The sequence below is a fragment of the Solanum dulcamara genome, chromosome 3, assembly GCF_947179165.1.
Source record: "Solanum dulcamara chromosome 3, daSolDulc1.2, whole genome shotgun sequence".
Taxonomy (NCBI): domain Eukaryota; kingdom Viridiplantae; phylum Streptophyta; class Magnoliopsida; order Solanales; family Solanaceae; genus Solanum; species Solanum dulcamara.
Genome location: NC_077239.1, coordinates 37,573,925 through 37,600,136, shown reverse-complemented (window position 1 = coordinate 37,600,136; position 26,212 = coordinate 37,573,925). Strand labels below are relative to the sequence as shown.

Genomic DNA, 26,212 nt, shown 5'->3' with positions numbered 1-26,212 from the left:
CTATTGAGTTTCACATGATGATTTAAATTGCATATGGTTACTCACTACTCTACTCGTTTATATTATAACACATCTTTCACCAAGTCCCGGGATGGGTATATATTCATGCACAAATCACTGCATTGTCCACCGAGTTCTTCACTAAAGGGCCGGGTACGCTATATGATGACACAATAATGCAATGATATGGTTAATTCACCGAGTCCCTCATTAGATGGCCGGGTATGATATACATGTATATGGATCAGGCCGTATATTCCTCGATATTATTTTACTATATAAGGATCAGGCCGTATGTTCCTCAGCATTATTATATATATATATAGGGATCGGGCCATACGTTCCTCGGCACTAACATAGCAATATTATGCATTATTTGATTTCATAAAGAACAAGTACAATGATTTCTTGAGTACCATACTTATCTCTTGAACCTCTACTTTATATGTGATCTCATTTATGATATGTTATGCTTTATATACTCGTGTTATGCTTTATATACTCGGTACATATATCGTACTGACTCCCTTCTCTTCGGGGGGCTACGATTTGTGCCTGCGGGTACCGATATGCATTTTGGGGATCCGCTAGCTTAGGATTTCCACTCAACAATTTGAAAGTTCTCCATTGTGCCGGAGCCTATATTTTGGTACTCAACTTTGATGTATATATTTATTTGTATAGAGGTACAGTGGGGGCCCTATCCCTCCATATGATATCATTGATACTCTTAGAGGTCTGTAGAAATATATATGTGAGTTGTTTATAAGTTTGTTTTAGCTGTGCCTATACAATGTGTTCTAAATATTGCTATGTTATGTCAGCCTTATTGGCTTGCGTGTCCTTTTATGATACAATACAAATGAAAGAGGCTATATGTATATGAAAATGTTATGACCCATTAGGGTCCTTATGTATTGTATCACATTGTTCATAGTTCGACTAGCCTATGACTGATTAATATGTACACGGGGGTCCAGTCGGACCCCAGTCATAGCCTATGGGGTTGGATCATGACATGAAGGCACAAATAAGCTAGGAAATTGTGCCCGCATCTCATGTTCGATCTCTCATGTATCCTCATCGATGGGTTGATGCCTCCAATGGACCTTAACCACAGGAATGACTCTAGATGGCAACTGCCTGACATCTTTGTCTAAAATAGCAACTGGCTTCTCAATGTAGCTCAAACAATCATCCAAATCAACTTCGTCATACTGAAGCATATGGGATTCATCTAGAACATACCGATTTATCATCAAAACTTGAAAGACCGTATGAATAGCTCAAAAGGCCAGAAGAAAAGATAACTTATATGCAACCTCACCAACTGTCCTCAATATTTAAATGGGCCAATATACCTAGGGCTAAGCTTGCCCTGCCTCCCAAATCTCATCACGCCCTTCATGGGCGATACATAGAGGAACACCCTATCATCGACAACAAATATCAATGGTCGACACCTATGATTTTCATATGTTATGCCCCGTACTTTTGTACTTCAGAACGCTTTCTTAAGCTTCTTAAAAGTTGCCACGTGACCTAGATTATCTACCATGCTATCAAATAACCCTAAGGAAAGGAAAATGAGATACCCTATAATAAGAAAGATTGGAAATAGGGTTATAAGAATCCAAAAGGAGTTGGAGGCCAAATAATAAGTCATAGGACCCGATCTACTTGCATAAGCTACCAACTTTGATGTCCTACATAATTAAGCTACTTGAGTACATATCAAGTTTAAGTAGCAAAAAATACATAGGCTCTTAAAGTAAGACGAGATTACGAACCAACGAAAAGGAAAGCAAGTATGTGACAAGTAGGTGACAAGTAGGTGACATACCTACTTGGGCTAAGTAGGTAACTCACCTGCTTGGGGTAGACCCCACTGCCATATGGCAGCATGTGAGTGGACGCATGGATGAGGTGGCGCCCTAAGGGGCTACCATGTGTCACCCCTAGAGGGATGCCACATGTCACCTTCTAAGGACGTGTATATATGTATGTTATGCTGAAATATATTTCATTACAGCATGTTTATCCTTGGAAAAAAAGAGAAAAACGTTGAAGGCATAGAGCGAGAGCTACGGATTGTCTCCTTCAAGGTAAGACTCCAATTTTCATTCTATAAATTAATTATCTAGGGTATAACACGATGAAATAAAGGGGTTAGTAATGTAAATTTATGGTTTGGAGAAGCACCAAATATATACAAACAGTCCGCTAAAGTTTCAGCACGTTAAGGAACTTCCGAGGCCAATTTTCAATAAGTTTGGGAAGTCGTTTTTAAGGTATGGTGTGATTATCTTTTCCCACATTTTATTAAGGGTTTGTAAGTGTTATTAATGTATAAATATGGATTGTAAACATGAAAATATGGATGTTATGCCTAAAGGAAGTTGCAGGTCGTGTAAGGACTATTTTGATGTATTCTAGTGGCTTAAAATGTAACTAGTGTTGTTGTTATTGTAGTGTCTTATTGTGAATTATTTTGTGGTGTTGAAGGGATGGAAATTTGTCTAAATATGGGTATAAGTGCTTCTGGTTTCAGCCACATGACACCCCATTTCGTATGGTTAAGATTTTAAGAAATAAATATTGAAAATCATATTTTGGAGTCATAGTTTTAAGCGGGCTGTTTGGGACTTGTTTGGTGTGACGTTGAGGTGGTATAATTGTGTATTGGCTTCTGGTTGTTGTTTTTGCTTGGATGTAATAATTCTAAATGTAATGGGAAGTTCGGATAGGGCAAGTTATAGAGGAGATGCTGCCCGAATTCCGTTAACTTCTAACTAACTAAAAGACTAGCCGAGACTAGTCAAGAAAGGCGAATAAGGAATTGTTTCTATGGGTGCTTAGTTGTGGATTTAGAAGCTGGAAAGTTGAAGGTTATTAATATTAGTATTACCTTTATGTTAAATAGGTCCAGAGGAAAACGAGACAAGCCGGGTTGAAAGCAATCGATAAGAGGTATGTAAAGCCTGTCTCTCTTTTCTTTTGGCATGTCTTAGTCTTAAGTGGATTGTATATGTAATGTGGAAATAATTCCATTCATAGAACCCCAAGTATGGTTCGTAAATGTTATTCACTTCTTGATATTCAAACTCCTACGATAGTTGAGTTATGGCCTTGTAAGTCGTTGACACAAAGAAAAGTAGTACACGTCAAGCCTATCCCTTCCCTCTCTTGAAATGGTTTAATATAAGTGAAGCGATATATGATATGAGTTAGAGGTAATTCCCTTTGTAGGTTCCGGGCATAACTCATGACTTGTACTCACCTTTGAATGGTAAAGGTATTAAAGTAGTTGAACTATGACCCTCGAGCCTTCTACCTACTGAATAATAATTAGATGTGTAAGCTCTTAGACCTAGAGTCTCTTGGATATATTTTATGATGATATTTGAGGGAGGTTTGATATGTTACCAAGTTTTACATACACGTATATGCATTATTATATTATATATATAGGGATCAGGTCAGACATTCCTCAGCATTAACGTGTTATATGTATAAGGATCGAGCCGAATGTTCCTCGGCACTAACGTGTTAATATATAGGGATCAGGCCGGACGTTCCTTGGCATTAAGGTGTTATATATATAGGGATCGGGCCGGGCGTTCCTCAGCACTAACGTGTTATATGTATAGGGATCGGGCCGAACGTTCCTTGGCACTAACGTGTTATATGTATGAGGATCGGGCCGAATGTTCCTGGCACTAACTTACTATATGCATGGATCGGGCTATACGTTCCACGGTGCTAATATTATACATATGCTTGTTATCACGACCCAACCCCATGAGCCATGATCGGGTGGCCGAGATGGACACTCGCGTATACATCTGTAAACCATAAATAAGCCTGCCTCCAAAGAGACCACAACTTGTCATTTAGGCAGCATAACACATAAGCCGAGGAGGCTATCATAGCATGTGAGGTCGTCCCATTATATATATACACGCGAGCCGATAAGGCTACCACAGCAAAGAGAACGTCCCAAAACATAAATCATATAGACATAATCGAACATACGCACATACACAACCCACACACTTGTCTACAGACCTTTAAGAGTGTTAATAACTACATATGGTGGGACAGGTCCCCCGCCATACCCCCGAATAAACAAATATATACATAGAACATTTGGTACCAAAAACTCAGCTCCGACTCAATGGAGCTTCTTCCAAACTTACTGAGTGGAATCCTAAGGTGGCGGATCCCCAAAACATGCATCGGTACCTGCGGGCATGAAACACAGCCCTCCCGAAGAAAGGGGGTCAGTACGACATATGTAGTGAGTATGTACAGTATAAAATATCATAAAAAGGGCACAACTAACATAGAGATGCAGGGGACCAACAGTTATAACATTCACAAAACTACAGTACCTGCATCTTATAAATTGAAGTCGTGTATACCCTCATCAACCCTTTACCCGGCCCACTAGGGGACTCAGTGTTAAAAATACATCATTTATCATGATAGGCATCTATATGCCATTAGCGCTGTGGAACATACAACCCGATCGATGTATATAGCAAGTACATGCCGAGGAATGACAGCCCGATCCACATATCGTGTAATAATACCGAGGAACGATGGCCTGATCTGTATAGCGTGTGATAATGCCAAGGAACAATGGGCCCACCCATATCTCATATAATCTGTTGAGGTATAATGGCCCGATCTGTATATCGTATAGTGATACCGAGGAACATACAGCCTGATCCATATATAATGTAATATTCCGAGGAACGTACGGCCCAATCCCTACATAGAAAAATATGCATATACATGTATATATGTCAAAGAGCCTCTAAGTATAGAAGCTTACACATCCAATCACTATTTAGCATATAGAAGGCTCGAGGGTCGTAGTTCAACTACTTTAAGATCCTTACCATTCAAAAGTGAGTACAAGTCATAAGTTATATCCGTAACCTATAAATGGAATTACCTCTAACTCATATCATACATCATTTCACTTACAGTAAGCCATTTCAAGAGAAGGAAGGGATAGGCTTCACGTATACTACTTTTCATCACATAGAAGGCTTACAAGACAATAACTCAACTATCGCAGGAGTTCTAAGAATGGAATTGTCCCCCACATTACATATACTAATCACTTGTGGCTAAGACATGCCAAGAGAGAAGAAGATATCTTTACATACCCATCACTTCTTAACATATGGAAGGCTTGAGAAGCCCTAGTTTAAATATTGTAAGAGTTCCATCATCGAGAAGTAAATAAGAAACGTGGATTACGCTTGGCATATATGAGTAGATTTACCCTGAAGATCATATAATTCATAAATTAACTTGAAGACATGCCAAAAAAAAGGAGAGATAGGCTTTACATACCTTTTATCTAGTAATCGTAACCACTTTTGCTTCATCGCCTTCTGAACCTATTTAACGCAAAGGTAATACTAACATTAATAAAATTCAACTTTCCATCTTCCCAAACCATCACTAAGCATACATAGGAATCATCTCCCTAGGTGCCTTTCTCAAGTAGTTTATTAATCGGCTGAGAAGTTAACGAAAATCGGGCAGCACTTCCCCTATAACTTGCCCTATCTAAATTTCCAATTACATCCTCAACCATTACATCCAACCAACAACAACAATCATCAGCTCGTATACAAGTAAACCACTTCAAAATTACTCAATACAAAGTCCAGATGACTCGCTTAAAAATACGATACCAAAACAAGGTTTTCAATTGTTAATTCATAAAACCTTTAACCACGCGAAATAGAGGGTTAGGTGGCTGAAACCAGCAGCACCCAAACATATTTTTACCCATGTTACAACCCTTCAATACGCCATAAAACCATCTCCAAACACAACGCCACAATCACAACAACACTATACAACCTTAACAATTTTAACTCGGCTAAACGACTTCAATTTTGTTCGCTTAGAATGTCCAGCATACTTATACATTTTTCCTACTTCCAACTTAATTTAACACATATAATACACTCCATAAAAACATTATTAACTCCACTTTTAAAGGGAAGACCTTACCTTGTCCGAAACTTGCCAAAATTCACTTTGAAAGTCCTTTTAACGTGCTGAAACTTAGTGGACTATTTGTGTCACGTTTTTGCTGCCCCAAATAGAAATTTTTTGTTATTAAACACCGTCATATCACTTTAGGATATCTTAAATAATTAATTCACGGAACGAAATCAGGCCTTACCTTGGTAGCCTCTCAAACCCGTAGCTCTCTCCTTCTTCTTTCCCTTAAGTTTCTCTCAACTCTCTCTTATTTTTCTAAGTTAAAAGAAACGAAAGTGATTACTTAGTCATCTTATGTACATATATATCCTCCCTTAGAAGTGAAAGGTGTCATCCTCTACGGGTGACACATGTCAAACTCTCATTGGGCCACCATATCTATACATCCCTTCCTAGGCTGCCACGTGGCCATATGTGACCCACCCCAAGTAGGTGTGTCACCTACTTGGTCCAAGTAGGTGCATCACTTAGTCCAAGTAGGTGCATCACCTACTTACTTTCGAGTAGGTGCTACTCTTCCTTCCGCCCCTTCCGTGGGTTCGTAATCTCATCTCACTTTAAGAACCTATACAATCGTTGCTACGCAAGCTCAACATGTACACCAGTAGCTTAAGTATGTAAGATGTCCAAGTTGGTAGCTTACACAAGTAAGTCAAGTCCCACAACTTGTTATTTTGTCCCCCAACTTATTTTAAATCCTTATAGCTCTATTTCCAACCTTTACTCTTATGGGGCATCACGTCCTCCCTTTCTAAGAGTTTTTTGATAATATAATAGATAATCTGGGTCACAAGACAACCTTTAAGAAGCTTAAGAAAATGTTCCGAAGTACAAAGGTACGGGGTATAACATCCTTCCCTCCTTTAGAACATTCATCCTCGAATGTTAGCTAGTCTCTAAGGTCTTACGAGTGCTTCAAGATTTATCTGTATTGGGTGTCATCCATAGGCCTCTTATTAACCTATATGATCAACTTAATAAGGTAGATTACCCGTAAGCATAAGGGACAGGTACGGATATTTCTTTTCCATTTCTTCTTCGGCTTCTTAGGTCATTTTTTCTCTATGCTCATTTCATTACCATACTTTAATGGAAGCCACGTCCCTAGTTTTCAACCTTTTAATCTGTCGATCCAAGATGGGAATAGGTTGCTCCTCGTAGGATTCTTTTTTGTTATATGGACCTCATGCATGAAGAATTTTTTGGGAGGGTCGCTTATATATTTACGGAGCATTGATCTATGAAAATGGAATGTATTGCTTCAAATTGGATGGTAGATCTAACTCATAGGCAACTTTGCCTATTCTACCCCTGATCTGATAAGGTCTAAGTTTCCTTTTCTTGTCGAGTCCCATTAGACCTTTCACTGGTGACGCTTTTACGAATGCCCAGTCCCCAACTTCAAACTCTGAGTATGACTTCTGTCGACTCGGGGCTGCTAATAGTTCCTCTTGAATGGGTTTCTCTTTATCAATAGCTTGTTAGCTCATGTCCGGGCCCATTAGTGCATCTTCATCCACCTAAAATCAACTAGTAGGTGCTCTGCACCTTTTACCATATGAAGCTGTCTATGGTGCCATTTAGATGCTATTATAAGTAACTTCAATAAGGGACAGGTGATCACTCCAGCTATTTCTAAAGTTAACAATGCAGGCCCCTAATATATTTTCTAAAGTTTGCTTAGTGCGCTCGGCCTGTCCACTACTCTGAGGGTAAAATACTGTACCAAGATTCACCTATGTTCCCAATCCCTTCTGAAATTATTTCCAAAAGTTAGCCGTAAATTAAACTCCCTTGTCCAAAAGAATAGGAGTGGGGACTTCATGAAATCCCATTACTTCTATGATACACAGTCTCGTATAGTACTCAATTGACTATGTAGTCTTCACTGGAGGAAATGGGCTGATTTTGTCAGCCTATCCACAATAACCCACATGAACTCATACTTCTATAGAACATGAGGTAACCCTATATTACAATCCATATTAATTGCTTTCTACACCCAAGTTGGGATTTTCCTCTCCCGTAATAGGCTACCAGGATTGTGATGCTCAATTTTGTTTAGGCCATCATACAATTTTCTTTTAATTCAACTTGTAATGCTCTAGGCATGTCCTACTGCACTCAGATTTTCTTTCTAGTTCTCTTACTACACATCATATTGCACCCTTTACATGAACGTGTGTAGGAGATTAAAGTAGCCCAGAAGATGCCTTGGCATCGCCATACTAGTCTTTATGTTAATCCGTATCATTTCTTACTTCCTTCAGTTGATGTCAGGGCTCCACTATAGCTTTTGTCCTTAGTACTGATTATATCTTAACAGTTTTGCCTCAAGCCATCTTATATCTTTTTTTAATACATTCGAACTATGGCAATCACTTTGCTATTACTGTCTTCTTATTATCTTTATCACGTAATCACCTGATCTTAGATATCATAGCTTTTACCCATCCATTGCCGGATTTTGAGATCTTGTCGAATCATTCCAGTATGGGATCTCACTTGGAATTTAAGTATTTACATTAATGTGCTGTAATGTCAGATAATTTCATCTTACGCTGGTATTTCTATTATCCACTTCCCCCCTTTAGGGTATATACTTATGTCATTGTCTACTTAATTTCAACATTCCAAATACATATGAGTCTTTTCCAACGTATTTGGTATACATATGCTTTTGGTTACCCATGTAAAATACCTTAACACACTCGTAAGGTGCTGACCTAGTCTAATTGTTGGTACTCGAGTCACATAGCAATTTATTCAAAGTCACCTTCTATTTATCCTAATCAGTAGTCAGCCCGTGCATTTAGTCATTTCAGATTCTCCATTCGGGAGCACTTATGTTCCGACGACACATTTCTTAAGCTTTATCATAACACTTGTCACGACCCAACCCCGTAGGCCATGATGGGTGCATGAACTGGATACCCCTGTCTACCCTAGCCAACTATACATAGTCTGTCCCCTGGTTATACTCAAAATACATCAACAGATAAGAAAGCTTATAAGCCGACAAGGCTATTGTAACACATGGGGCCGTCTCGTGACACATATATATGTAGGCCGACAAGGATGCCACAACACTGGGAACACCCTAAATCATAAGTCATATCAGTACCGCCGTACATACCCGTACATACAACTCATATACTACTCAGGCACAACTCATATACAGCCCATACACAACTTATATACAACTCATATACAGTTTAGATACAGTTCATATACAATGTATATACATCTTATATACACATACCTCTACATACATACAACCCACATCTGTATCCACAGACCTCTAGGAGTCAAAAGAACAGTAACATAAGGCGGGACAGGGCCCCCTCTGTACCTGTGAACAAAACTTATATACATGCATCAAGTTTTAATACCCAGAATCAGGCTCCAGCACAATGGAGTATTCTTGGACCGCTGAGTGGGACTCCTATGCTAGTGGATCCCCAAACTGTGTACCTGCACCTGTACCTGCGGGTATGAAACCCAGCCCCCGAAGATAGAGGGTCAATACGACATATGTACTAATTATGTAAAGTGTAATGTAACAAAACCAGAAGAACATCCAAAATAGAGGAGTAGGAGAACAATTTATCAAATCAGAAACATATACCTGTACTCTCTGAATCATAAAAATATGCATGCTCAAATTTTCAATATAGCCATCCCTGTTAGGGGTCCGGTGAATCATATATGTAGTTTCAGTATCAAGCCCCATGCCAAGGTTACCTTATTACAACACATCATCATAGTATCAGTATCAGGCCCTGTGCCATCATCACCTTATTACAACACATCATCATAGTATCAGTATCAGGCCCCAGGCCATCGTCACCTTATTACAATCCATCATCATGATATATATACATATAGATGCCAGCCCTCTAGCGAGGGACTTGGTGGATAATGTAGTGAATTGCATGAATCTGATAACCGTCCCGGGACTCAAAGAAGAAGTGTTACAGTATACACGAGTATAGTAGTGAGAAACAAAATAAAGTTTAAATCATTATCTGAGACTCAACTCTATAAGAGGACTAAGTTATTGTCTAAGAATTCGAGTAACAGTATAGTCATTCTAGCTGCCCTCTAAATGCCATTAGGGGCTACATTAATTACATTTCGAGGTTCCTAGAAATATACCAAAGTAAGACTATTCACTTAAGAATTCCAGAGTATTTGTCTTCAAATAGTGTTATGACTAGGAGTCTGTATATTCATTAAGTCCTCAATGTATAAAAGATTCAAGGAAATTAGCTTAACTATCATACAAGCTTTAACATTCAGAACTGAATAAGAAGTATTCAAGAATGGAATTACTTTAGATGTTACATCACTGTTTACTTAGCTTTACGACATGCCAAAAGAAAAAAAGGGATAGGCTTCACATATCTCTTATGGACTCCCCTTAATCGTGTTTATGTTGTTGTCCTCGCGACCTATTTAACACGGAAGTAAGGTGAGTATTAATAACCCTTAGGCTTTTCAACAACTTAGGCTACCCACTAATATTCATAGCATTCATCCCCTCACTCGCCTTCTCGACTAGTTCTTTAACTAGTTAAGGTGTTAATGGAAATCGGACAGCACCTCCCCTATAATGTGTCCTATCCGAATTCCCAACCATGTCCTTAACACCTTCAGCCAACCAAAAATACAAACAGAAGCCCATATATATGCACATTATGCCAACATTACACAATATAAACCCCCAATGCTTCACTCGAAACTATGAGACCAAAACTAAAGTTTTTAATATTTCTTTCGCCAATTCTTTACTAGTACAACGCGGAGGGTCGTGTGGCTGCAAGAAGAATCTCCCATACCTCATTAAATCATTTTACAGCATCACAACACACTACTACACGACCAGCAGTCACATACCCCAAGCACAATGCGTTATTCGATTACAATTCAACTATAGCGATTCCAAATTCATTTATTTCGAACGCCAAACTTTTCAAACTTTTTCACCAACTTCCAGCAGCCCCTAGGGTGTGTAATACACCCTAATTTAACATCATAAACTTCAAATTAGAGAGGAAGAACTTACCTTTCCCAAAATTAGCTAGAACTCACCGAAATCGCGCCTCGTAATTTTTTAGCGCGCTGAATCGTCGTGGCAGCTTGCTGTCCATTTTTTGGCTGCAACGAACTCTAATTTTATACTACTAATACTTCCATATCATCGTGGTATACTCTATATAATTAATTTACGGAACGAAATTGGGACTTACCTTATTTTTCTCCCCAAGCTGTCATACTTTTCTCCTTAAATTAGGGTTTGTTCATCATCTTTGTTTGCTGGAAATTTGATGAAGGAAGCTGGAGTATATGATACATATCCATACATATATGTGGCCCTAAGGTGTGACACGTGTAAGCCCCAAGAGGTGACACATGTCCAGCCCCTATTGGGCCACCGCATCTACATGCTGAAGGAGGGTCTGTCACGTGGCAGTGGGGCCCACCTCCCCCAAGCAGGTGGGTCACCTACTTGACCCCAAGCAGGTGGGTCACCTGCTTTCTTAGGTGTTTCCACGTATCACCCTCCCATTGGCTACCCTGCGCAATTTATTTTTCCTCCTCGTAGGTTCGTAATCTCGTTCGTAATCTCGTCTCACTTTAAGAGCCTATGAAACCCTTTCTACATAAGCTTGGTATGTAATCAAGTAACTCATGTATGTAAGACTTCTAAATTAGTAGTTTACGTAGATAAGTCAAGTCCTATGACTCGTTACTTGGCCTCCAACTCCTTTCGACTTCTCTTGACCCTATTTCCAACCTTCCCTACCATGGGGTATCACATTCTCCCTTCTTAGAGTTGTTCAATAGGGTCGTAACTTAAGTGGCTCACATACTAGCTTCTAAGTAACTTAAAGAACCTTACGAGTTCAAAGATGTAGGTGTAACATCCTTCCCCCCTTTAGAACATTCGTCCCTGAATGTTAATTGCAACTTCCTTTAAGACTTTATATAAATTATGAAGGGGTTCCTTTCCTTTATGCTATCACATACATTTCCATCTATATTATTAACATATGAGTGCTTAAGAGTTGGAGTTACCTGTAGATATTAGGAACAGGTACGGATACCTGTTCTTCATGTCCTCTTCGGCCTTCCAGGTCATTTCCTCCCGATTTCTATTTCGCCATAGCACCTTAACCGAGGCTACGTCTTTAGTTCGAAATCTTCTAATCTGTCGATCTAGGATGGAAACTGGTTGTTCTTTGTAGGCTAGTTCTTCGGTGACCTGGATGTCATCCACGGAATGCACTCAGGATGGGTCACCTACACATCTGCGAAGCATTGATACATGGAAAACTGGATGTACTACTTCCAGGTCGGCTGGCAAGTCTAATTTGTAGGCAACCTTGCCTATTCGGCGCAGGATCAAGTAAGGACCAATGTATCTCGGACTCAACTTTCCTTTCTTGCAGAATCTCATTACTTCTTTCATGGGAGACACTTTCAAGAACACCTATTTACCCACTTGAAACTCCAATGGTCGACGTCGATTGTTTGCGTATGACTTCTGTCGGCTTTGGGGGGTTAATAATCTTTCTCGAATAAGCTTTACCTTTTCCAGCGCCTGTTGGACTATGTCAGGCCCCATTAATTGCATTTCACCAACATCGAACCAACCGATAGGCGATCTGCACTTCCTGCCATATAAAGCCTCATATAGCGCCATCTAAATGCTGGAGTGATAACTGTTATTATAGGCAAACTCAATGAGTGGTATATGATCATCCTAGCTGCCTTTAAAGTCAATTATGCAGGCTCGTAACATATCCTCTAGCGTCTGAATAGTGCGCTCGGCTTGTTACACCCCACGCTTTTAAAACTCGAAATGTCTCATAAGTTTCTTAGACATTATCATGTGATACGGATATGCTACGACGCTATCAAATGACTCCAAGGAGGGGAGGATGTGATACCCCATAGTAGAGAAGGTTGGAAGTGGAATTATAAGAATCCGGAGGGAATTGTAGGCCATGTAACGAGTCTTAGGACTCGATTTACCTAGAGGGTCGGGTACGTATGTATATATATATGATGATGATGTATTGCAATAAGGTGGTCATGGCGCCGGGCCTATGATGATCCTACAGATATGATTCACTGGACCCCTGAAAGGGCTGGCTATATTGTATAATTTGAGCATGCATGCTTTCATGATTCATAGAGTACAGGTATAGGTTTCCAAGTTTGATATTTTATCCCCTGCTTCTCTACTTCAGATACGCTTCCAGTTGTATTATGTTATGTTTTACATACTCAGTACATATGTCGTACTGACCCTCTTTCTTCGGGGGGCTGTATTACATGCCCGCAGGTACAGGTACATGTTTTGGAGTCCGTCAGCTTAGGATTCCATTCAATCTCAGTTTGAAGAGACTTCATTGTATCAGAGCCTAGTTTTGATACGAACCATGGATGTTTAAAAGTGTTTTGTCTATTCCGGGTTACGGCAGAGGCTCTATCCCACCATATGTTGTCGTTAATATTTTTAGAGGTCTGCAGACATAAATATGTGGGTTGTGTATGTCAGTTTGATCCAGTTGGGTCTACCTGATTTATGATATATGTGATTATGTTATGGTAGCCTTATCGGCTTGCGTGCCCTGTCATGATGTGATACAAACGAAAAGGGCTACAGGTTTATAAAAATGTTATCGCCCAGTGGGGTTCTGTTACATGATATTGTCTTATTTACTATTCAATGTGACCACAGCTAATAGATATATGTACGGAGGGTCCAGGTCGGACCCCAGTCGTAGCCTACGGGGTTGGATTATGACAGAAGTGGTATCAGAGCAGTTCATCCTTGGAGTGTCTGCAGACCGTGTCTAGTAGAGTCTTGTTTATCGATATGTTGCGCGCCACATCTATAAACAGGAAGCTACAAGACATTTAGGGTGTTACCTTTCTTCTACATCTGATATCGTGCTATAGATCCGAGTCATAGGAAAATTCCTTATACTAACCTTGGATCTTAACAGAAGGACGACATCAACCGAAGGAAGTAATTGACGACATGGGACATCACGTAGCATGCAGGTAAGTAAAGTAAAGGCATGAAAGATATCTATCTGTTTGAGTAAGGTATGGAAGTAATATTGGAATGTAAAGTCGAGACCTGAAAGGAAATAAGACAGGGAGTGCAACAAATACAGTTTGAAGTTTGACGTATGAGGTAAGTCCAGTATTTTTATATTATTGTTGACATTGAAAGCCCTGTGTGACTGCGATATGAGATGATATTGAAAGCCCTATGCGGCTGTGATATGACCTGAATATATATATGTGTGTTGGCCCTATGAGGCATTTTTGGTATTTTCTACGTGCAGGTTATGGGATAGTAAGAAGTATAGAAGAAATTCTGCCAAAATTTTCCCAGAACAAGGAAAAGGGAATGGAACATAGATTTTTGAGTTGTCTGGAAAATTGATACCAAGTACCTCTACCGTGTTTAACTAAAGCTGTAAGAGGTACCCTTCAGGTCGTCGATAAGGGGCACCCTTTTCACTTGAAGAATTTTATCTCGGAGGAACAAAAGCTTATTTAAGTAGTAAAGTTCATACTATGGTATCTCCATCCATATTTGTACTGTAGGAATATAAACAGAGGGCTAAGGATGAAGGATAAGAGGTACCCTGAATGAGTTTCACTCTTTTTGAAAAAATACCATGCCCTCAACTCCTATTGTAAATTAGACGAGTTGTTCATAACTTGAGTTAAACTCAGAAGGGGACCAGGTAGGGCAAGTATTAACAGGGAAGTACTGTGATGTTTAAGAGGTTCTGATTTCTTCCAACAATGGTTGGAAAATGATTTATGGTAACAGTTTATAGTTCTCCACTAACTAATTGGGGAAAGAACTTCTAACAGAAGCACCTCAAAGAGATGTCAGGAACTAAATATATGTACGAACTAAAAGGGGGATATTTAAATATGAATTAAACCGTGTGATATAATTATACAGGGATAAAGTGAGACCGCTAATAAGGCACCCTTGGTAGAGGCTAACTAAGTTAAAAGCATGCGTTGAGTACGCAGTAAGAGTATGGAGCTTAAGATATAAAGGAATAACGTGTGTGCACAACGTCGCCTCAAAAATAGGGGAACCCTTAAAAGACAAAGATGGCAGACTTAGGGAATAAATGGTGCAACTTACGTTCGTCCCAAGAAACAAGGGATATAGGTTGGGACAAAGCCATTGCTTAAAGAAAACATGGAATAGTTATCGTCAGAATATTAGCACTGCCTAGTTAGGATTGGAACGACTACAAGTACTAATTAAATTTTGATGAAGTTAAGTAAGATGTGGCCTCAAATGAGTTGTTCCATGGATCCCATTACTAGAGTATAGAATAATAGATAAGATGTTGCACTATGTATGGAAAGGTTCTCGTCGCCTTGTAGTTTCACCAAGATTTCGTACACGTACAATCAGGTTATGAAATATACGGGAAGACGGGGACCTGATGCGGTACCAAATAGATTGGTGAAAGGAATTGGACAAAAAATGAGATTGTACATAGAGGCGTAGAACAATATACAAACAGAGGAAAGTACGGGTAACTTCTAAAGGGGGGAAGTTAATGAGAAAATGGCAAAAGTAAGAGGAGGCAATTAATATGGCAATATATTTGAGATGGACGTCTAAACATCCACAAGATATCTTGCCGAGCCAAGTTAGAAAGGTCCGGAAGCTACCAATAATTGGATGGAAGCCAGAATGCTATATAAGGCATCTTTAAGAAGTTTGTAACGAGACCCTGAATGACATAACACTAGAAGGTGAAACATAAAGACTCGCGAGACAATGCTGAGGTAAATCTGGGGCTAAATTGAGTTCCCGCACATCGTGGAAAAGGTTACAATGAAATGCGACACGAAGACTTCCCAGGGAGGTCACCCATCCCAATATTACTCTCGCCCCAGCACACTTAACTTCAAAATTCTGATGGAACTTAATACGTTAGTGCTAGTGTGATCGCGGGAGATGGAAGAATCTGAACTAGCAACGGAGAAACGATATGAGATTATGTACCTAGAGTATTATAAGATACGTTAAGGTAAATGTAACAAGGGATTAAGCAAAACAAGAAGGATTAGCTAATTTCTAATTGACGACACACTCAAATGCCACAGCTCTTCAACATAGAACTAGTTAATGAAAGGTAAACCACAGAATGACTATATGGGCTAGTGGGCGAGGGAATTTCGACACCACTTGGAAGCCAACTCTGAGGGCAAAAAAAAAAGCAAAACCCAAAAGGTAAGGGTACCAGCTGATGTAATTTACGAATGACAGGAAGCAATACCCAAGGTCGAATATTTCACAATATGACCAGGACTACAAGACTCATTTCGCACTCCAGCTCCAGATGACTCTGGAGGGAAGGTTACTTGTTGATCAACGATGTTAGTCTAAAATTGTAGGGTAAAAGAGTGGTAGGACCTTATGGAGTCCCTACAGCTATTGTCCTAGGCAAGGGAGCCCAAGTTGTAATTAACTATCGAGAGATACAAAGATAGGTTAAGCCAAATTACCGAGATGGAATTAGTGCTAGGGTTGAGTAAGACATGGCCACGAGTGGACCAAAGATCTACCCCGACATCGAGTGTAGGATAAGAGGGAAAAAGACAGGGTAAAACATGAGGACTAGCGAGGTAACGCTAGGATACTTTTTGTACCCTCTCATAATATTGTAAAGGTAAAGAAAGATACAAGATAATGGATCTAGAGGATTACAAGCGGGGGTAAGGGAAATGGTGAAAGGGTCTAAGTAAAATTGGCAGAACTAGCTAGTTACTACAGGATGGGAAGTTTATATGCCAAAATTCTTTCGGAATTATACTAGATCATATTAGACAAAGCACAGAACGACTATGAGAGCCATTATATGAGGGGACTGCAGCATTAATCAGTAGCCAACCCTTACGATTGAAAAGCAGAACCCAAAAGATAAAATGCCATTTAAAGTTCTGGAAAGAGTCGAGAAGGACTATATGAAGCTAACTATTCCCAAATTATCAATGTCATTACGCACCCATTTTATACTTTGTAAGAGTAGGGTGCTATATGGGTTATTGTGAGTAGGCTAATGAATCAGCCTATTTGCTTCCAATCAAAAGCACCTATGCTACTGAAATTAGGGGAAGTTATAGAACATGGAGATGGTAAAGTTCCGTGAGGTTTCCCTAGTTAATACCTCAGATAGAGGGACTTTAATTATGATTAATGTCTAGAGATCAGTCTAAGAAGAGATCGGGAACACAGGTAGGTCTTAGTACCCAGTTTTTCCCTCGAGCTGTTGAATAGACTGAGCATACTATCAGACGTTAGAAGATATATTGTGGACTAATATGGTTGGCTTTAAGAGTAACTGAGATGATCGCCCACCACTTAGTGAATTTGCCTACGAGAAGGGCTACCATTCCAGCATTCAGATTACCCCCTACAAGATGTTGTAAGGCAAAGTGTATAAGTCCCCCTGTTGGGGCAAAAGACTAAGTTGGTAGGACAAACAGGATTAAGCAAACTATTGACTAACAACCCAGAGTCGGCAGAAATGAGATACAGATAATCGACATCATCATTCAGAGTTTAAATGGATTATTGGATGTTCATCACAGAGTAACCCAGAAAAGGGGACTTAACCCAAAATATATTAGACTGTATCAAGTTACTCATAAGGTGGGCAACGTGGCTGGTTAGTTGAGCTTACCACCTTATTTGGAAACTATCGACCCAGCCCATTAGATAAGAATGCTTCGCAAGGGTACTGACAAGTCACCCAGGGCATATTCCATAGATGAGGTCCAAGAGATGAAATTCCGTGAGGAAAAACCTATCGCCATCGTAGATCGGCAAACTGGAAGATTGTAGACTAAAGACGTGCCTTCTGTCAAGATATGGTGGAGAAACCAAAACCAGAAAAAGGATGATCGGGGAAACTGAAGAGAACATGAAACACAAGTATTCGCACCTATAATCGATGTCTGCAAGTAACCCCAACTCTTGAAACGCGTATATTAAGTACTTGTATGGAAGTATGTTTTAGGGAAATAGATCTCCCTATGATTTGTATAAGGTGCTAAGAGAAGTTTTGTCTAACATTCGGGGATAAATGTTCTAAAGGGGTGAAGGATGTTACACCCCACGCTTTTAAAACTCGGAATGTCTCATAAGTTCCTCAGACATTATCATGTGAGCCGGATATGCTACGAAGCTATCAAATGACTCTAAGGATGGGAGGATGTGATACCCCATAGTAGAGAAGATTGGAAGTGGAATTATAAGAATCTGGAAGGAATTGGAGGCCAAGTAACGAGTCGTAGGACTCGATTTACCTATGTAAGTTGTTAATGTAAAAGTTTTATATACTTGAGCTACTAGAGGACATGCCAAGCCTGCGTAGCATGGATTACATAGGCTCTTAAAATAAAATGAGATGACGAACCTACGAGAGGGAGCAAAAACTAGTTTCCGAACTTACGAAAGTGAAGCAAGCAGGTGACAAGCAAGCACCTCAAGCAAGCAGGTGACAAGCAAGCACCTCAACCAAGCAGGTGACTCACCTGCATGCTTGGGGGGTGGACCCCGCTGCAACGTGGCGACGTGTGATAGACCGCATGAACCTAGGTGGCATCCTAGGGGCTGCCACGTGGCACCTTCTAAAAAGGGTGGATATATATGTAATGAATAAGTACAACATACTTGGCCAAAAATCAGCCAAGCATGTAGAAAGAAAAACGTGAAAAAGGAAGAAGGGAAAGGAAGCCATGTCTTGAAGGATTTGAGGTAAATTCTCCAATTTTACTCCATGAATTAATTATCTACGGTGTTCCTCAAGCACGTGGAGATGAATATACGTATATATGTGTATATTATGATTACTAAGAAGTAATTTCTTCAGATGTACACTTGGAAAAGTTGGACAGAAACGTGAGAGAAAGAAGAGAGGAGGGCTACGACCTAGGGGCTGCCAAGGTACGCCTCTGAGCTTCGATCCGTAAATAAATTATCTAAGGTATACTATGATGAATTTAGGGTTCTAATAACATAAAGTTACTTCTTGGGGAAGCGAGGAAGTCATACAAATAGCCCGCTCAATTTCAACGCATTTGAAGAAGTTCTGAGTTTCAATTTGACAATTTTGGCCAATTTCGGATAAGGTAAGGTTTCTCCTTTTAATTTGGACTTTATGGTGTTTTTATGGAGTGTGAAAATGTCATATAAACACTTGACGTTCGGAATCAACTAAATTGGAGTCGCCATAGTTGAATTGTCGTCAAAGTAAAGTGTTGTTCTTGTGATGTCCTGTTGCAGGGATGTTGCTGGTTGTTGCAGGGTCTAAGTATGCTCTAAATTAGGTGGGGGAGTTGATGGTTTCAGCCACATGACCCCCTCTTCGTACGGTTAAAGGTTTTGCAAAATGGAAACTAGAAACCCTATTTTGATATCGTATTTTTGAGTGAGTCGTTTGGAGTTTATGTTGTATATTGTTTATATGAATTGCGTAAACACATGTTGCAAGTTTTTGTTGTGGTTTTCTGTAGTGTTTAGGGACATAATTGGAAATTTGGATAGGGCACATTATAGGGGAGGTGCTGCCCAATTTTCGGTAACGCCTTAACTAATTAAAAAACTAGTCAAAGAGACGAACAAGGAAATAGATTCCATGAATACTAAGGTGCAACCTAAGATGATGGAAAGCTAAGAGTAGTTGATATTCGTATTACTTTCATGTTGAATAGGTTCAGAGGATGATGAGACGAATAGGATAAAGAGTAACTCACAAGAGGTATGTGAAACTTTCTTTTGGCATGTTTTTGGTATAAGTGCGTACAACTATCTTTCTTTCCTTTGGGAAATGTTTAGCCTTAAGTAAATTGTATATGAAGTGTGGGGATAATTCCATTCCCAGAATTCCAAGTACTCCTCATAACCCCTATCCACTGTTCAGTATTAGAGTTCCTGTAAAGATTAAGTATTGCCTAGTAGGGCTTCTATGTGTTAGAATGTAGTGTGTGAGAAGATATCTCTCCTTTCCATTGAGATGTATTTGATATGAAAATGAGATTATGATGCCATAGTGGTTAGCCGAGCCCCATGATGGGCCGGGTACAAAATATGTATATGCAGATCACCTGAGGGAAAGTACACACTATATAGAGCTTATTCCCTTTCTTCTTTTGGGCTTGTCCTTGTCTTAGTTGTAAGTAAGTTGAATATGATCTGAGCTTCGGAGTAACTACATTCTTAAATATCTCTTATTTACTTTTGAATATCGAACTCTGATAGTAGTTTGACTATTTCCCTGGAAACTTGTATATATTAAAGAGGTACCAAATATACAGGCTCCAAGTCTTGAAGACTATACGATACTAAGTGTTTTGATTCCATAAATGATTTAGCCATATGTTAATACATATCTAGGGTCCCCAAGATTATAATTGAGATGGCCCATAATGGCATTTAGAGGACACTCGAGATGACTACACCACTACTCGGGTCCTCAAGCAAAAACTTAACTTTCTTATTCTGTCGAGTCTCCGTTATGATTTAAATTGCATATAGTTACTCACTATTCTACTTGTGTATACTGTAACACTTCTTTCAACGAGTCCACCAATCCCTTCACTAGAGGGTCGGGTACATATGTATATATATACGATGATGATGTGTTGCAATAAAGTGGTGATGGCACCAGGCCTTTGATGATCCTACAGATATGATTCATCAGACCCTTGAAAGGGCCGGCTATATTGTATAATTTGAGCATGCATGCTTTCATGATTCACAGAGTACAGGTATAGGTTTCCAAGTTTGATATTTTATCCCCTGCTTCTCTACTTTAGATACGCTTTCAGTTGTATTATGTTATGTTTTACATACTCAGTACCTATGTCGTACTGACCCTCTTTCTTCGGGGGGTTGCATTTCATGCCCATAGGTACAGGTACATGTTTTGGAGTCCGTCAGCTTAGGATTCCATTCAATCTCAGTTTGAAGAGACTTCATTGTATCAGAGCCTAGTTTTGATACGAACCATGGATGTTTAAAAGTGTTTTGTCTATTCCGGGTTACGGCAGAGGCTCTATCCCACCATATGTTGTCGTTAATATTTTTAAAGGTCTGCAGACATGAATATGTGGGTTGTGTATGTTAGTCTGATTCAGCTAGGTCTACCTAATATATGATATATGTGATGATGTTATGGCAGCCTTATCGGCTTACGTGCCCTATCATGATGTGATAGAAACGAAAAAGGCTACAGGTTTATAAAAATGTTATCGCCCAGTGGGGCTCTATTACATAATATTGTCTTATTTACGATTCAATATGACCACAGCTAATAGATATGTGTATGGGGGGTCCAGGTCGGACCCTAGTTGTGGCCTACGGGGTTGGGTCATGATAGGCTTGTCCATCAGTTTGGGGATGAAATGCTGTACTAAGGCTTACCTGTGTCCCCAAGCCTTCTTGGAATGACCGCTAAAAGTGGGATATGAATTGGGCTCCCCTATCTGAGATAATAGAGGAGGGAACTCCGTGAAGTCGCACTATCTCTTTGACATACAACTTCGCATAATCCTTGGCAGAGTATGTGGTCTTGACTGGGAGGAAGTGGGTTGATTTTGTCAGCCTATCTATAATAACCCATATAAAATCATCCTTTTAGGGAGTATGAGGTAAGCCAGTAATGAAATCCATATTAATCGCTTCCCATTTCCAGGTTGGAATCTCTATCTCCTGTAGTAGCCCACCTGGTTTTTGATGTTCAACCTTAACTTGCTGGCAATTCGGGCATTAGGCTACAAACTCGGCTATATCTTTCTTCATACCACCCCACCAATATAAATCCCTGAGGTCATGATACATCTTGGTTGACCCCAGATGAATAGAATAACGGGCATAATGTGCCTCTCCCACTACTTGCTGTCGCAAACCTGCAACTTCCGGTACACAGACTCTGTCTCGATATCGTAGTATCCCACTCGTCATAATTTCAAATGGAGTCTTTCCCTTTTGGCGAGTTTCATCCCTATACTATGCTAGAAGAGGGTCCTGGTATTGACATCGTTTTACTTCCTCCATGAAGGAGGATTCAACAATTCCTCGAACAGAAACCCCATCATCACCCGAATCAACTAAGCGGACTCCAAGGCTGGCAAGCTGGCAGAACTCACAGATCATCTCCTTCCGTTCAGGTTGTACCTCTGCCAAGCTACCCATTGACTTACAGCTGAGTGCATCTTCCACCACATTCTCTTTCCAAGGGTGGTATAAGATGTCGACATCATAGTCCTTCTGTAGTTCCAGCCACCTTCTCTGTCGTAAGTTCAATTCTTTCTGTTTGAAGATATACTGAAGGCTTTTGTGGTCCGTATAAATGTCGATATGTATGCTATACAAGTAGTGTCTCCATATTTTTAAGGCATAAATCACCGCTGCCAATTCCAAATCATGCATTGGGTAGTTATTTTCGTGCTTTCTGAGCTATCGGGAGGCGTAAGCTATAACTCTACCATGCTGTATCAGAACACACGCTAATCCAATACCGGAAGCATCATAATAAATAACAAACCCGTCGAGTCCTTCTAGAAGAGTGAGGACAGAAGCCGTAGTTAATTTTTCTTTTAAAAGTTGGAAGCTTCATTCACAACTGTCAGTCCATTGGAACTTAACTGCTTTTTGAGTCAATCTTGTTAAGGGCGCCGAAATGGAAGAAAACTTTTCCACGAACCTCCTATAGTATCCTACTAATCCCAAGAAGCTATGTATCTCCGTAGGGGTTGTAGGTCTTGGCCAAGCCTTTACGGCCTCAATTTTCTGCGTATCTACGCGAATACCATCAATCCCAATAATGTGTCCTAGAAAAGCCACTGAAGTTAACCAAAATTCACATTTAGAAAACTTAGCGTATAATTGCTGGTGTTGGAATACTCCTAGTACCACCCACAAGTGATTCGCGTGTTCCATCTTCGATCGTGAATATAACAGAATATCATCAATAAATACTATTACGAACAAATCTAAAAATGGTTTGAAGACTTGGTTTATTAGATCCGTGAATACTGTTGGAGCATTAGTCAGCCCAAAGAACATCACTTTGAACTCGTAATGCCCATACCGGGTCCTGAATGCAGTCTTTAGTATATCTTCCTCCCTTACCCGCACCTGATGATAGCCTGACTGCAGGTCTATCTTTAAAAAACATTGGGCACCCCGCAACTGGTCAAACAAATCATCAATCCTAGGGAGGGGATATCTGTTCTTAACTGTTACCTTATTCAGCTGCCTGTAGTCAATACACATTCACAGCAATCGATCTTTCTTTTTCACAAATAGTACTGGTGCTCCCCATGGTGATGTACTGGGCCTAATAAACCCTTTCTCCAGTAGGTCCCTCAACTGCTCCTTTAGCTCATTTAATTCCGCTGGTGCCATTCTATATGGGGGGATAGAAATAGGCTGAGTATCTGGTGGTACGTCTATAGTGAACTCTATTTCCCGTTCTAGAGGGAGGCCTGGAATTTCATCTGGAAACAAATCTGGATATTCATTAACCACGGGCACCGACTGAAGAGTTGGCACTTCAGCTTCCAGATCGTGTACGTGGACTAAATGATAAATGTACCCCTTGTTAATCATTTTCCTTGCCTTAAGATATGAAATAAACCTACCCTTTAGTAATGCTGTGTTTCCTAACCACTCGACAACTGATCTGCCTGAGAACTGAAATCGAACCATTTTATTTTTACAGTCTATGTTGGCATGACGAGAAGCTAGCCAATCCATACCCATAATAACATCAAATTCCACCATATCTAACTCTATCAAATCGTCCAAGGTACAATGACTATACACATTTGCCGAGCAATGTCTATATACCTGCTTTACCACAATAGAGTCCCCTACTGGCGTAGCAACCTCAAACGATTCTATTAACTCTGGCTTAATTCCGATTCTACTATCAACAAAAGGAAATATATATAATAAAGTAGAACTTGGATCTATCAACGCATATACTTCTTGAGAAAAGATTGATAATGTACTTGTGACCACATTCAGCGACGCTTCCTAGTCCTGTTTACTAGTTAAAGCATATATACGATTAGAAGGACCACCAAAACTGGAAGTTCCACCACGGCCTCTACCACGGCCTGCTGGTATCTATATTCCCCGCCCCATCAGGTGCATAGCCACAGAAGAAGAAGAACCCGCAACTGACCTAGTTGGCTGAGCCATACCACCTAGAGTACTCTTAAGTGGGCATTCTCTCCCAATATGGCCCTGAAGAAAAATACGCACCGGTAGTCCAACGATATTCCCTAAAATAAGTCCTATTATAACAAGGACACTAGGGTATCAGTGGTCTTGACTGTCGAGAACTCTGGTTCCATGTATACCTGAAGCTCTAGAACTTTGTCCGGCCCCTGAATATCTAACGCTTTTAACTCATCCACCTAGAAACTGTGGAGGTACGCTCCAAGCTGGTAAGGAGGGGTATCTACCAAACTACTGGAATCGCCTGCTGTGAAATTCGCTTGGATAATCAACTGACTTAGCCATTTTAGGTTGACTTCTATCAAACCCTCTGTTAGGCTGACGCCTTCTATGTTTCTCTTCTACCCCTTGGGTATATGCTTGTACCCGGGCAATATCCATGCCTGGCTGAGAAGACATGGCCATACAACTATCAACCAAATAAAGATCCAAGCCCATAACGTATCGATGCACCCTATCTGCCATATCAACTACGACTGTAGGGGCATGCCTTGCCAATGAGTCAAACTCGAGGCTATAGTCTCGAACACTCCTGTCGTTCTGCTTTAATTGTAAGAATCTATCCACCCTGGATTGTCTTATTTCTGGAGGCAGGAAGTGGCTAAGAAAGGCTTCTATAAATTCATCCCAATCAGCTAGAGGAGCACCCTTGCCCCTCGATAACTCGCAAGACTCGTGCCAGTTAGCGGCTACGTCACGTAGCCGATAGGAGGCCAATTCAATTGACTCAGTTTCCGAAGCCCTAATAATTCGCAGTGTACGCTGTATTTGTCGACTAAATTCCTGTGGGTCCTCGGTAGTCCTTGATCTATAAAATTCTAGAGGGTTACAAGCTAGGAAGTCACAAACCCTCAAGCTATCTTGTCTGTTGGCATCATCTAGGCCACACCTCCGGGCATGTCCTGCCATTAGCCCAGTCAACAGCTGCACGACATCTCTCATAGCTCTATCCTCTGCCTCTTGCTGTATGATGGGAGGCTCCTGTTCTAGAGGTTCAGGATCTGCAGCTGGTGCTTCCCCAAGCTCCTCTGAAGGTGGCGGCATAGTACAGCTTGCCGACTGGAGTACAATCCTCGGCATAGACTGGGCACAGGCCTTGGTAATTATTAGGGTCTGACTAGTTTCTCCCGTTGCTAACTTGCCCTTTTAGGTCATGGTCGCTTTCCTTGGAGGCATTACTGTAAACATATAGATCGGTTAGTGAGGGGTCATCCTAAAAATATAGCTCTATTGCACGATCTAAAATAAGAAAGTAAGTAACATCCTAAATGTCCTGCAGCCTCCTATTTATAGGTGTGGTGCACAACACACTAATAAACAAGCCTCTACTAGACACAATCTGTGGATACTCCGAGAAAGGACTGCTCTGATACCACTTCTGTCACGACCTAACCCCGTAGGCCGTGACGGGTGCCTGAACTGGACACCCTTATCTACCCTGACCAACTATACATAGTCTGTCCCCTGGTTATACTCAAAATACATTAATAGATAAGAAAGCTTATAAGCCGACAAAGCTATTGTAACACATGGGGTCGTCCCATGACACATATATATGCGGGACGACAAGGCCGCCACAATACCGGGAATGCCCTAAATCATAAGTGATATCAGTACCGCCGTACATACCCATATATACAGCTCATATACTAGTCAGGTATAGCTCATATACAGCCCATACACAACTTATATACAACTCATATACAGCTTAGATACAGTTCATATACAACATATATACAGCTTGTATACACATACGTTCTACACACATACAACCCACATCTATATCCACAAACCTCTAAGAGTCAAAAGAATAGTAACATAAGACGGGAGAGGTCCCTCACCGTACCCGTG

General features: G+C 40.3%; 1 protein-coding gene across 1 annotated transcript; it reads right to left on the bottom strand.

Moving 5' to 3' along the window:
• Positions 1-1,070: 1,070 nt before the first annotated feature.
• LOC129883545 (uncharacterized) lies at positions 1,071-25,405 on the bottom strand. Its single transcript, XM_055958183.1, has 8 exons — positions 24,815-25,405; positions 24,484-24,540; positions 24,306-24,367; positions 23,966-24,041; positions 23,150-23,278; positions 22,160-22,402; positions 12,118-12,304; positions 1,071-1,237 (listed from the first exon to the last, which is right to left on the bottom strand). Exons 1-8 carry the CDS (start codon positions 25,403-25,405, stop codon positions 1,071-1,073), a joined length of 1,512 nt encoding a protein of 503 aa, XP_055814158.1.
• Between the last annotated feature and the right edge of the window lie 807 nt (positions 25,406-26,212).

Excerpts from the sequence above, each read along its gene's own strand:
- LOC129883545 (XM_055958183.1), bottom strand. The coding sequence starts at position 25,405 with ATGCCGCCACCTTCAGAGGAGCTTGGGGAAGCACCAGCTGCAGATCCT. Across the intron at positions 24,042-24,305 it reads GGTATGGCTCAGCCAACTAG|AATCGGAATTAAGCCAGAGT; the intron begins GTCAGTTGCGGG and ends TGTTGATAGTAG. Across the intron at positions 22,403-23,149 it reads GGCTGACTAATGCTCCAACA|AGAAGGTGGCTGGAACTACA; the intron begins GTATTCACGGAT and ends AACTTACGACAG.